The sequence below is a fragment of the Miniopterus schreibersii genome (genome assembly GCF_964146895.1).
Source record: "Miniopterus schreibersii genome assembly, chromosome: 13".
In the NCBI taxonomy this organism is placed as follows: Eukaryota; Metazoa; Chordata; class Mammalia; order Chiroptera; family Miniopteridae; genus Miniopterus; species Miniopterus schreibersii.
Window position 1 is genome coordinate 32,886,399 of NC_138113.1, and position 13,762 is coordinate 32,900,160.

Genomic DNA, 13,762 nt, shown 5'->3' on the forward strand with positions numbered 1-13,762 from the left:
GGATGGAGTTAACATTCAGGCTAATGCAAGGGGGTTAGGAGGTGTGAAAAAACGAATTGAGCTCTAGAGGACTGAAAGTTTAGCTACATCTGGGGGAGGGAAGAATGTGTGAAAAGAATGAAGGGGCTTTTTAGGGGCTGCTAAACCCCAGTACAGGCAATATGCGAAAGTGACCTCTTTCCCAAAGGTCCATGAACAGCCTGTGTTAATTACAGAGTAAAATCTAAACTGCTAATTGACTTGGCTACACTTGTGTCATGTCGCATGCAGTGATGTCCAGGTAATCCAAGTTGAAACCCATCCTCCTGGCCTAATCCTAGAGTGAAACAGGAAAGCCGTGGTCCTCTGAGAGAAAGGGCCTATAAACCCCAAATAGCTCAAGATTGATGCTCTCATTTTTCTTGCAATGCAACAACGTAAAACAAGAAAAGAGGCTGAAAGGGCAGAATCGCCTTTTAAAGGAAGACGTGCATTTTAAAAACTGCGCTTGTCCTGCTGAAATGGTATTAAATGGAACCATTAATATTCAAACTTTTGGAAAACTCAGGCACCGCCTTCTTAATGCACATAAAAGCCCCTTGTCACCTACAGGCATGTAATAAAAATGGTCCCTAAAGAAATGATTCCTATGAAAACATACCAATCGTAGCTCCAAACCCAGAAAGCCTGCCCCCCGGGAGCACCCAGCGCTCTGCCCACTCTGGCTCTAAGCAAGGGCCTGGAGCAACCCGCGGCCTGGAAGGTCCCGGCCTGACAGTCGGTTCCAGCCGGGCGGTGCTGCTGCCATCTTACCATTTCCTAGTGTCCGCACGTCTACATCTTCTCTTCCAGAGGATGAAAAATTAAAACCTTTGGAAAGCAGGTAAAGAAAAAAATCAGAGGAATAATGGGCCCAAGGTTTTCTTTCCTGCCCTTTAGTAGAAACCCAATCTGTCTTGACAGGAGAATCCCAAAGGATGCTTATCTTCCCACCTCTAATTCCGATCTCTCCTAAAAGTACCAATAATAATAATAATAAACACCATTTATTGAGCACTTACTATATGCCATGCACTGAGATAAAAATTTTGCAGACATTATTTCAGTTAATTGTACCTGGTGAGGTAGTTATTAAAAAAAAACACACACACAAAAAAAACCACTGAACTTCTGAAAGGTTAAGTACTTTTCTCAAGGTCACAATTTAAATGGCAGAGCTACGCGTTTCTAATGTCAAGGCCAGGCCTCAACCATCACCCCACACCACCATCCCACAGGAAAGCCGAGAGCAGAGCATGACTTAGAGGAAGGCCCCACCACCACGCTGGCCACAGCCTAGGGTGGAAAATCTATCATCTACATTCTTCTTTTCCTTAAAGCAAAACGAAAACACTTATTTGAGAATTAAACTTGATGAAAGGAAAAGGAGGGGGAAATGTCTGACTCTAAAAGCAAACTCGTTCTATGAGCAAACCTAAGCTGGAACCATGACAAACTAGTGTTCACTCTAAGACAGATGGGTCAGCACAGACTAAAAGCTGCAAATATTAGAATAGGAAGTGGTAAAAAAAAAAAGGGGGGGGAGTGTTCGCATGGCAACACTTTTAGATGCAGAACTGACTGCTGATTTCATCGCCATCACTGCAGCCCCCGTTAACATGAGAGGCATTATTCTAAATGCTTCAGGTATGTTAACACTCTGAGATGGGTACTGCCATCATCTCCATTTTACTTACGAGGAAGGTAAGACAGAGACAGGATAAGTGACTTATCTAAGATCACATCACTAACAAGCGGCATGGGCAGGATCTGAACCGGCAGCCTGGCTCCAGAGTTTCTTAACGACCGTCTACACTGCACCGCCGTCCATACTGCCCCACCAAGAGGACAGCCAAAACGCTCAGACTTGTGTCTCTTGGGCCAAGGATCGGGAAAGGAGGGGATGTTTTGGAAAGCCTGGTCGGTCATTAGAGTGGTAGACTTTAAGGTCTCTGAAGACAGAGCTTGAAGGCTAGAACTCAGGCTCACACCCTGATTTCTTCACTCAGGAACAAATATATATGGGGGGGGGGGTGCGAGGCACTGTGCTGGATGATGGGAAGACAGTGGCCAACAACATGGACGTAATTCTCATCTCCCAGAGCCTACGATGTATATAGGGATGCGGACCATCACACAGTGGGAGGGTTGGGCAGAAAAAGTACAGGAGCACTCCTGCACTTGGAGCACAACTGCAGCGCCAGCCACGAGGTTTGTGCTTGCTCCTCTCAGGAAAGCGTGAGATGCGAAGCCCGAGGCCGCAGGGAACAGCAGTTGGGACAGGCGGGGGGGGGGGGGGGGGGCGTGGGTACCACTTTAACAGCCATTGCTCTCCCAGGAAAGATTCTAAATGCAAAGTTCTTGTGTAGATTTTAGAAAAAGGAAGGCGAAAAGGCCCTAAAGTCCTGTGGAAACTACACTCAAGATTGGCCCTTATTTCTGGGATGGTTAGCTATGAAGAATGTAGGATTTCACCCTTCCTTCACCTTTAGGAAATCACTTTAGCAAGCCAGGTGGCACCCTGGGAGCCTAGGCCCCGAGCTGTAGTGCACACACTGCCATGGCAAAGAAGGCTCCTCTCCGCCCCCAGGGCCCCAGGCTGTGGCTCCCACACAGCAAGCAACCCAGGACTAGTGCGCTAAGCACTAGATATGGAAGGCGGGGCTCGAATTCAAGCAGCTCGTTCGGCTCGGAAATCTGGGTAACCTGTGGGGCGCTATTCCTGAGGACTGGCCACGTGGGCAGCCATGAGGGGCACAGGGTCGGGCTCTTCTCCAGGTCGAGACTCTAGGCCAGGCAGGGAGTAGGATCCTGTGGACCACTAAGTCCCAAAGAGCCCTCCATTCCAGGCTTACGCTCCACTGCCAAGCTGTTAATAAACACGCAGCAACATTAGTAGCTTTCAGGCAGAGTCAGCACCTCAAGAGTACACTAAGGATGGCGAGCTAAATGGAGGGTTCACAATGGCATCTGGGAAAGTCAAAAATACTGACTCCCTGGGGCTATGATGTGTCTCACACCCGCTCACCTCCATCTCCAAACCAGCTATCATGTCAGGGAATCCACAGTGCCTGAGCCTAACCTGTGCCAGGTGGGAGTGGAGGGAACGGACAGGACACAGAGACGTGTCTATCAGTGAGCGCTAAATCAGACCAGAACTCTCAAATTCATAAATTAGCCCGTTTAACATCCCAAAATTCCAGCCCCTCGACAGAGAGGGGCACAAAGCTAGGCTCTTGAGTCCGGAGAAACAGTCAATCCAGACAAAGGGAGAAGGGATATTTACTATATCTTTTAGAAAAATGTTTCCAATTTGGACCCTACGTTGAGAAATACTCTTGGGGGGCAAACTTCAAAACTTTATTTGTATGCAATGATGAGTAACAGCCGACAAAAACGGGAAAAGGAGCCACTGCCATTTTAGGAAACACGTGTTTAAAACTTAGTTGCGTTTTCTAAATCCCGTGAGTTCTTTGTGCCTTCTGCTCAATGGAACAGGGTGTTTCGAAAACAAATATAAAACCAAGGGAAGGAATGATCAGGAACCACAGACGTGGTTCAGCTGGTCTGCAGTGGCTCTCATACCCAGGGGCAGACGATGGGGCTGAAAGAGGGGCAGAGACCAGGTGATGAAGGCCTTAGGATATCAGGGTAAATGGCTGGGACTTGAGCCTGCAGCTAGTCACTGACCAGTTTTCAGCAGGGAACTGACACGGCAAACATTTATTCACTGAGTGATGTAATAAACGTATTAGGGGAAAATTTTCTTAGACACATTGATTTTGAGAGTGTGTCAAGTTTATTACTCATTGCCTAGGGAATTAGCAAGCACACAATATGAAGTGACTGAGAAACAAGGTCATGTCTCCCATTTAGGGGAAGGAACCTTCCTGGAAGTAGCTAGGCTGCTTCATGCAATACCGGCTTATTTTCACAGAGCTGCAAAATTTAGAGGTGCAACAGCCAGAACCATCTTCCCTGAGTTGTCAGATGCAAACCACAGAAATAACAAGTAATTTATCTGAGAAGCCTGGGTGTAGCAAATTGATGCCATTAACCAGGCATTTCAAACAAGGTTTTATCCCAATAAGAAGCCAATGAGCACAGAGGCCCAAAGGTCTGCCTTCTCTTAAGCTCTCAGTAAATTTCCTCAGCACACAGCTATATATGCTAAACACACAGTTTTATTTCTTTTCGGTTTGGGGATAATTTTTCCCCTTCGAATGGAAAATGAAAACGAACGACCTTCATGAAAGATTGCGAGGGTGAAGCGTACCACTGTTTCAGAGCCTCTCAGCAGCCCTACTCATCGTAGGGGCTTCCTTGGAACCCAAATAATCAAAACTGAAAGTTTCTTGAGTCTCCTTACAGAAAAGGAGTAAGGTGGCTCCTCCAAAAAGAGTCTGAAAGAGACTTTTTATGCCAAAGCTTTATTTTGGCTTCTTCATAACTTGGATAAGACTTATAAGATAACCAGGGTATAACTATTAGATTAAGTACATAAAGGTTCATCGCTATAGCCCAGAGTCTTTACTGCCAAGATTTTGGAAAACAAAAAAGGTTTGCTAGGTTACTTTCTTCTTCATTCAGTAAACAATTCTTAAAGACCCTTAAAAAGAGGGTCACTCTGCCTGGCCGGTGTGGCTCAGCAGTTGAGCATTGACCTAGGATCCAGGCGATCGCGGTTCGAGTCCCAGTCAGGGCACATGCCCGGGTTGTGAGCTTGATCCCCAGTCAGGGGTGAGCAGGAGGCAGCCGATCAATGATGATTCTCTCATCATTGATGTTTCTATCTCTCTCTCTCTACCCCCCTCCCCCTGTCTCTCTTAAGTCAATAAAGATATATCTTTTCAAATAAAAGAGGGCTGCTCTACCTGACAAGCAACAAATTATAAGAGGGCTGTGGTTTGAAGTGCTTCTTTCCCGCTGACAAGCCAGAAAGCTGGAAGGGACAGCCATGCCTCGTCTCGGACATCTGCTTGCCATTCCTAAAGCAAGCTTGTCTTCAGTGTTTCAGAGAGAAGGGTGGATGTCTAGTTGATCCCTCAAAAAAGGTGTTCTAATTATTTTAGGAAATCTACTTCAAAAGTGATTTACTTACTGCCTACAGTTTTTCCTGATGCACAACATGATCTCCTGTGGTTGACATCTCAGCCCCTTCCCTCTAGTCTACTCCTGGGTGAAATCATGAGGCTGTGTGCCGCCTTTGACCTAACAGGCCTATTGAGACAAAGAAGACATAAACCTGCCAGGATCTGACTCATCCACAAACCTGGGCTCGTTAATGCCTATGAAATTAAAACACAATACAACTCCCATTAAGTCTTTGTAAAATGGTAGCTGGTGGGTTGTTTTCTCTGGGCTTCAACTTTATCCTGGGACATTTTATTTTTATTTTTATTTTATTTTTTTAAAATATGTCTTTATTGATTTCAGAGAGAGGAAAGGAGGGGAGAGAGAGAGATAGAAACATCAATGATGAGAGAGTCATTGATTGGCTACAGCCCGCAACCCGGGCATGTGCCCTGACCAGGAATCGAACCCTGATCGACTGGATCCTAGGTCAACTCTCAACCGCTGAGCCACGCCTGGCTGGGCTATCCTGGGACATTTTAGTGGTTACAACAGAAGCCAGGCATTTGCCAGCACTGAATGTGCAGGCTGTATTTTAATTTTCTCATATTCCCCTAAAGAGGTCAAAGCTGAGGTGTCCCAAGGTCAGAGCTTAAGTGTAATCATTTAAAGTAGCTTCGATTGTTTTGAATTTTCCCAGGAAAGAGCAATCGTTTTGAAAAAGGAAAGAAATTCTTGGGCACCTTGGTTCAAATCCAGCCCAGGTCAGAGGAGCCCAGACATGGCAATCCCTGTCTATGGGAAGCTGCCAGGCAAGGGGCCCAGACTTGGTGGTGATTTACAAAATACAGAAATCTTACCTGCCACTTCCAAACAATCAATTTGTGAATGACAGTGTATTTAAAATATGAATAATTGAACACTTACTCTCTGCTTTGAATACTGTCAAAAGGTGATCTGAAATTAATTCTTCCACTGAAGATTCCAGCTTCCTTTCTCCATCAATTATCCAAGGAGTTTGAGGGAGATTCCTGGAGTATTTATTATATCTCCCTGCCAGGGAAATATAAGGTAGGCTAGATGTCATGATGTGATTAACACAATGGGATAAAAAGAATAGCAACAACTATCTGTTGAGTGCCAATATCCTATGATATAAAATAAGGCTTAGCCTTCACTTAACTTGCAATCTAATTTGGGGTGCCAACACATAAACAGATAGATAATTAAGTGATAGTATTTAAGGTAACAATAGAAGAGATGGCTAAAGACATAATATGAATCATTAAATGAGTTCTAAAGGAATGTTCAATATATTTATTAACCTGAAAGGCTGACTGAACAAGTTATATGACTGAAAAAGTTATATTACAGAACACACCCAGGATCATTAAAAAAAAAAAAAAGCAACAGCTGTTTTTACATCTGATTAATAACACTTTCAATGTCATAGTCATTGGTGATAATATATTCCAAAGAGTTCAAATACAGAAAATTTTGAAGTTTTTGTAATTTTAAAAAAACAACACCCTAACAGAATATGACTCATTGCTTTATGAATAAAGTTACCCTAAGGAAGGTAGCTTTCATTACCCTATTTTATTCAATAGTCAAAACCAAATATTCAATTTCATTTCAGGTATTACTATAAAACAGCTGTCGCTTTCAAAACTGTCTGCTAGATTACCCCCGAGGAAAGTCAATACGACATTTCTTTTCAGGCAGAAGCCAAGTGTTTAGTCATTTTGCAGATAATAAAATTTTTCAAGTTTGCTTTCATGTTATAAAAAAGAACATCCTCTCCACAGCTCTGTTTCTCCCGACCAGTTTTGCATCTCGACATCTCCCATATTGCCACTTGGCCATCTCTGATGGAAACGATTAAAACCTGGGAAGTGTCATTTCCCTCTGACATGGCATTTTAAAGGACAGATCTCTCGAGGGACCTTAAGAAGGCCTACACAGCCTCAAACGGGCTTGGCTATCAAGGAGCTAACTGAGCAGAACCCAATAACAAGAAGAAGGGATAGAGGAGGGGTGAGTTGAGGTTTTCAGAAAGGAGAGTAACTTGACAGTAGAGGTACATTCTAGACTAAAAACTTTACCAGCCACAAAGACAGCACCGTGAGCACATTCAGTTCCGAGGACAGTACATACAGCCTTTGGTGAGTTTGGAGGACAAGGAAACTGCCTGCAAAACAAAATGAACTTTACAGCTACAGGTATCGAACCTCGTGGCTGCCCTGAGTCAGCGCTGTCCCAGACGCACAGCCTGGGCCTCTCACGGACTCGGCCTCTCCCTGACTTTAAGTTTAGGAGCCCTGCGGGTCCTTTAGGCCTCTAGAGTACCGCTTTCAGTACAGGAGAGTGGCACTAAGGCAGGGCTCTGAGTTACTACCACCTTTCATGCCCAGGAGGCCTCATGCTCCCAGATGATCATTTCCAACGGCCTTGAGATTTGGGAGAAAATCCATATATATGAAGTAGAAGCCTCTCCGGGTTCTTTAGCCAATTTGCTATCCACGAACACTTGCGGCTGGCTTACAAAAACCCTCAGTCATTTGGCTAAAGCTGGTGTGCAGTGAGATTGGTCACACGAGCCCCACCTGTGGGGCGGGTACACCACCATTTTTCTCTTTTTTCCCCTCTCATTCCAAGTATGACCTTGGGAATCAGACCAAAGAGCCAGAAAAAAGTGGAATGTGGCAGACTCTGCCCTTTTAGCTACGAAACTTCAACTGAAGACAGACAGGGAGGAGCAATGCAGGGCTTTATTCTCTATCCACTCTCTGGGAACTTCCACAGCCATGGACTAGAGGATCCCTGTAAATGTCTAGATGTAGATTTAATGCACAATGCTTGGCTTGAAAATGTCAGAGTTTCCTGCCCAGCCAGGCGTGGCTCAGTGGTTGAGCATCAGCCTAGGATCCAGGCGATCGGGGTTCGATTCCCGGTCAGGGCACATGCCCGGGTTGCGGGCTTGATCATTGACTCTCTCATCATTGATGTTTCTCTCTCTCTCTCCCTCTCCTTTCCTCTCTCTGAAATCAATAAAGATATATTTTTTTAAAAAAAAAAGAAAATGTCAGAGTTTCCTAAGATGTCTCAACAAAGATATCACTTAGGAACTCAGGAACTATTGCTTGTAGAGAGTAACTGTCTTTACTTTCTAAAATTTAATAAAAATATTTCCACTGGGAGACTCATTTTTAGCCAGCAAAATACACGAAACCTTTCTCATAACTTCATTGTTTGAAATTTATTCAGGGATATTCTAGAAGGATAACGATAATATTTTATTTAAAAAACAAACACACTGAGAATTGAAATATAAGGCTTGTTGTATTTCAGTATATTTTAACAAGTGAGCAGCTCCTGAGCCTTTCTCCCTCTTCTGGGGATGGATAGCACCACGAAAGGCAGGTTTGGACTGGACAGGCAGGAAGCCGGGCTCTGGGTTCACTCCTCCGTTACCCAGTTGAAACCTTAAGCGAGTCATCTCCCTCTTTGAACCTCAGTACCCTCTCCTAAAACATAAAGGTAGACTTGACTTATAAATGCAAATCTATTTGACGAATGTTTATTGAACACCACTGCATGCCAGGGACTGGGGACAGAGTGATGACTCAGGCACAGTCCCGGCCCCTGAAAGACACCCCGTCTTGTCTTAGAGACAGAAAAGCCAGACGATCGCTGCCCTTCCCTTCCTGCTCAAGTCCCACAAGGTCTCCTTGTTTCTGCGCCTCTACTTACTTGCGAAAATCCTCTTCTTTTATCTTAGTCAAAGCTTTCATGACTGCCATCCTAGTGAATACTGACTATAGGGGGTAAAATGAAAAGAAAAGACATTTTATCAGCTGGACAAGAAACCATCCAAGGTGACACACAGAACATGGCTGGAGAAATCACAGCATTTTAAACCATACTTAAAAGGGAGAAACACTTGATAGTTTTAAGGCAATAAGTCAAACGTAAGCGCTCACATGGTGAGTTCTGCAGTGGGTACGCTCCTACAGCCCCTCTCTTGGGTCTAGTCTATGTCCACCGAACCCGGCAGGCCTGGCACAACACGTCCTCTTCACTGCACTGTCCCACTCCCCCCAAAGGCGGCATTCGGCAGATGCAAAAATGATGGCATTGCAGGAGGCGTGCTCTGAATATCTTTTCCCAGACCACAAAAGGAATTTAGATGGATTCATCTAACTTTTCTTTCCTACCTCCCTTCATGGGCCACAGTATATAACTTAGGAGTTGGCTGCCAGGGTAAGGGGTGAAACAGAGCCAACCAGCCTGCCCTGGCATCTAGGAACTCAACATCACTCACCAGCCACAAAGCAAACAACAAATATCCCACTTACGGGTTTTTAAACTGAGAAAAGCCAAATCACCCGGTAGACATACTAGAACTAATTATTTCATATGTATACAGGGTTTACTATGATACATCACAATTGTTTCTTCTGTTATGAACAATTACACTTGGCCGGGAAAGGGCACAATGTAGACATCTCAACGGTTTATCATCAAGGCAGTGATTTTCTAAACCACATTCTCGGGAACCCCAAGGCATCATAGGGTTAGAACTGAAAATTAAGTGCCTGTTTGTTCAGATAGGAAATTTTAGGCCTGAAAGAATCTCAAAAGGCCATTCCATTGACTCCCAGCCGTAAGGCAGGAAAACTACAGCTAAGACTATCCAATACCTACTGGCCAAATGGCATGGTGTCTATGATGCTTTGACAAAAATCCCCTTATCCTATTATGTGATGCTGGTACTTGTATATTTCCTCAAAGATAACAAAAAATAAACCCAGATCGCCAATATAAATATGGCTTACAGGTTAATGACATATAGGACAGAGTTTCCCAACTGGTATGGCAAAGCAGTAAGCTACAGTTGTGCTAAGATATCAATCCCTGTAGTTCATAAGGGCTCAGGAGCAGGGCCTGGGACCGTGGGAACCCCCAGCCTACTGCTTCCAACTTAGAGCAACTTCATCTATTAACCTTAGGGTGCTGAACAAACATGGTAATGTTCTAGGTGCACCATGATGTGAGAAAAGTCGGAAAGCACTTTTTTAGGTTTGGTCTGCATTTCTAATTATTTCTGCACAGGGCATTCAGCAGATGTTACAAGCCCTTCCCCCCATTCAGTTCTAAAAGGCCCCGCAATTAGTCAAAGCAAGAGGAAGACCAAATGAAGTATCTTTGACAATAAACTTCATTCTTTTTAACAACCAGAACAGCACAATGGATGTCAGTAATTCAGGAATGCCTGAGTCTGCACAAAACCAGCTAAGTAGCTGGGACATGAGAGCTTTGCCAGTATCGTGCCATGCCATTCTCTCCTGGCAAAACAGAAACTAAAAGTAAATGCCAACTAATTTGCTCATTAACATGAAGACCGGCTTACATCACACAGTAAAGAGGAGTTTGAATAATATACCCTTTTTGCAAATGTAGCTTGAAATAGGCTTTATTAATTCAGGACAATAAAATAATTTACTTTGGATTATATTTGTAAAGCACCAATTGCTTTAAAAAAAAAATGGATCTTAGACAAAAAGCTTGGAATGCTGTTGAACTTACCACGGATTTTCCCAGATGATGTAATTTTGGGAATTAAAATCTGTAAGTCAAATTTTCCCAAATGGGTAAACAGAAACATCATTGAAACCCCAGTTCTAAGCCCAACAAGAGGGGAACAACCCAAACAGCGACATAAACCCACGAGAATGATTGCGGGTTACGACTTTCTAGCCAGAGGCCAAGGTGTTGAGAGTTGAAAAAAATAAAAATAAGTAGAGCAAATGGAAAGATCTGAAGACTGACTCTCAGGAAAACAGACTGCCACATTACTAATGCATACCTTTTTTTTCGTTAATTTGAATATTCAGCTCAGACAAAACTCACTAAAGAATAAGTACCAGGAATCCTTACCTGTTTGTTTTTGGCTGGCTTGAAACAATCTGGGCATATTGCACGTCTAAGTAAAATTCAAGTTAACAAAGGTTAATGAGTTTATTTTGGTGTAGCTATAATTCAGACATATTTTATACAACAGGGCTGCTAAACTCAGGGTATCGGGGGAAGACAAAATAAAGGCCTATGCCAGCTGCACTGGTTTGAAGACCCCTCCGTCGGCGTGCGCGTTTTAAACCTGCGAGGCCATCACAAGTTCTGACCCACTCACCAGGAGGAAGAGCAATACTATTTTCATGAAAACCAAGAAGCACTCACAATGTTACACAACTGACGTTGTTTACATGGCAACTTACAGGAAGTGACAATCCTCCACTGTCTCTGGGTGAGCAAAGACCACACTCACTTCAAACAAGCTCTACAAATTATAAAAGACAGTTTTAAAATGAGCAAAAGGAAACCAACATCCAACAGCTTATGAATGGAAACAGAAATTAACTCTCAAAGGTTGGCTCAGAAAAAGGGTGACAAGGAAAACGGGAAGTATTACTATTTTCAAATCGGCTTGTTCACAGAGCAGCTGTAAAGGAAATTGTCTTTTTTTTTTTTGTCTTTTTTAGCTTCTAAAGTTCATCACTAGTGATTCTACCAAAAAAAAAAAAAAACAACCAAAAAAAAAAAACAAGTTTAAAAGGAATTTTAAAATAAATTTGTAGGATTTTTGTATGTGTGCATAAACCAGGTGTGAAGATGAGTGAGAATTCAGAGAACTGGAGAGAGAGAACTGGAAGAAATGAAGAATCGTTTCAGTCAACACTGGGATTGGGATTATTAGCAAAGCAAAAAAGCATTTTATTCACATGCTTAAAAACTCTGCACGAGGCTTTTTAGAAGTGCTCAAACTTCTTAATAAATTTGAGTTTTAAAAGACAGATCTTAATTTTTTGTCTTATTACAAAAGCCACACATACAAATTGTAAAATTATCAAATACAGGGTGGGTTTCGGTCCCTCCCCCCCGAGGGAGGGAGAACTGGGAACAGCCTGGCGCGTTTCCTTCAAGCCACTTTTATGAATATGAACATAAATGTACAGTATGCACTTCTTGGGATAGTGAACATACTTCTGGATAATTGCTTTACTCAATGAATATTATGTCATGGACATCTTTTCAACGCTAGGGACTGTTGGACGTTTTAGTTGCAGTAAGTTTTTCTATTATTAAAAAATGCTAAAATAAACATCCCTGTACACAAAAAAGCACAATTTCATACTCTGTGCGCATTGACCTCCACAGAGTATACATAAAACTCCACATTGAGAAAAAGATATGAGTGCCATGCCATGTAACGATCTTGCCTTTTTCACTGACTGCCACATTCACAGAGCGCACTGGATTTGGGCAGCAAGCCTATTAGCTACTCTAGAACCACAATAGTGAAGAGGTTTTCTCTCTCTCTATTCTAATCTACAAAATAAAAATAAGATTACAACACATTCTTTTTACTCGAGAAAACTTTCAGTCCTTCTGAACCTATTAGAACATGACTACATCTTTTGTTTTCTGTTCTGATTCAACATGTAAGAAATCATTTGCGCTTCAAAAGTAAAACCTGAGGTAAAAATATTTTGCGTCAATGGCTTCTCTAATTTCCAGAGTACTTTCATTACCTCATTTCCTCTTCATACTATCTGTGGTGGTTTTATTTTCTCTTCTCTCAGTATTAGGTTTAAAGGACAGTCAGTTTATTCTTACTAACTGAGGGAAACAGAGCTATAAAATTCAGAATAGTGAAAAAAAATTTGTTTAAGTATTTAGCTGTGAAAGATGGTTTTATGATTTTATTTGCATAGGGGTGTGTCTGATAACCAGGGGATTTTCTTCAAGCCAAATGACAAAGCAATGAGGCTGCACTGTGAAGACCTAATTTAAGATGAGCCAGGAATGGGTCCTGTTTCCCCATCTGGAAACTTGTCAGGCTCTTCCCTAAAATTCAACCCATTCCAGAGACTGAGGCAAGGTCTGCTCTGGGATAGGGGAGATGGCTAAATGTTCTGGTTTCAAAGGCAGTCTCTGCATAAAATTAAACAGAGGGACTTGAACTACCAACAGGTGGGACAGACTGAGCCCATGATCACTGCAGATTCTGTCTGCATATTTGAAAACAAGATTAGCCACAGATAACAAAATTTAAATAGTCTAGAGCTGACTCTGCATTTGCTCAGTTATTTATGTGTTGCTTTGTAATGGTAAATATGCCTCTGCAATTAAAATATAAATATATTAAAGGCTTAGATTCATTTCTAACCTCTTAAGGTCAGTTAGGGTGCACTGCACCTGCTATACTCATAAGTGTCGTGGATCACAAAGAAGTCTTTAAAAAAAGAAAGAAAGGAAAACTTTAACCTCTATTTAAGGCTATTAGAAATTAACGGTTTAAAGGCTTATAAAGCCTTCATTGGATTATTTAGAGAGAAGATTCTTTTGGGTAACCAAAACTGTACCATATAATGAAGTAAAACTGGTAAAACCAGAGAACAAAATTAACAATGCTGATGACCCAATACCTTTCCATCAATGGGAACACCCAGTTCCTCTGAAAACAGGGGGTGAGTTATCCATTTGTAGGCTTCTTTTAGCTGAACTATGTCATTTCTTCCCAGTGACAGACTCTGCTTTCTGAATAACATAAAAATTAATTCACTGACATGAAAAACTTCACTTTTTCTACTAAAGGCAAGAGTTTATG

General features: G+C 42.5%; 1 protein-coding gene across 2 annotated transcripts in view; it reads right to left on the reverse strand.

The window, feature by feature from the left end:
- Positions 1-13,762, reverse strand: part of PUS10 (pseudouridine synthase 10) — a 52,469-nt gene that overhangs the window by 11,248 nt on the left and 27,459 nt on the right. For both annotated transcript variants that reach the window (XM_081156760.1, XM_081156759.1), the window contains exons 6-12: positions 13,581-13,692; positions 11,370-11,431; positions 11,032-11,077; positions 8,845-8,909; positions 7,197-7,282; positions 6,019-6,144; positions 793-849 (exon numbers count right to left, since the gene is read on the reverse strand). In XM_081156760.1, coding sequence (XP_081012886.1) covers positions 793-849; positions 6,019-6,144; positions 7,197-7,282; positions 8,845-8,909; positions 11,032-11,077; positions 11,370-11,431; positions 13,581-13,692 — 554 coding nt within the window. The remainder of the gene's footprint in view (positions 1-792; positions 850-6,018; positions 6,145-7,196; positions 7,283-8,844; positions 8,910-11,031; positions 11,078-11,369; positions 11,432-13,580; positions 13,693-13,762) is intronic.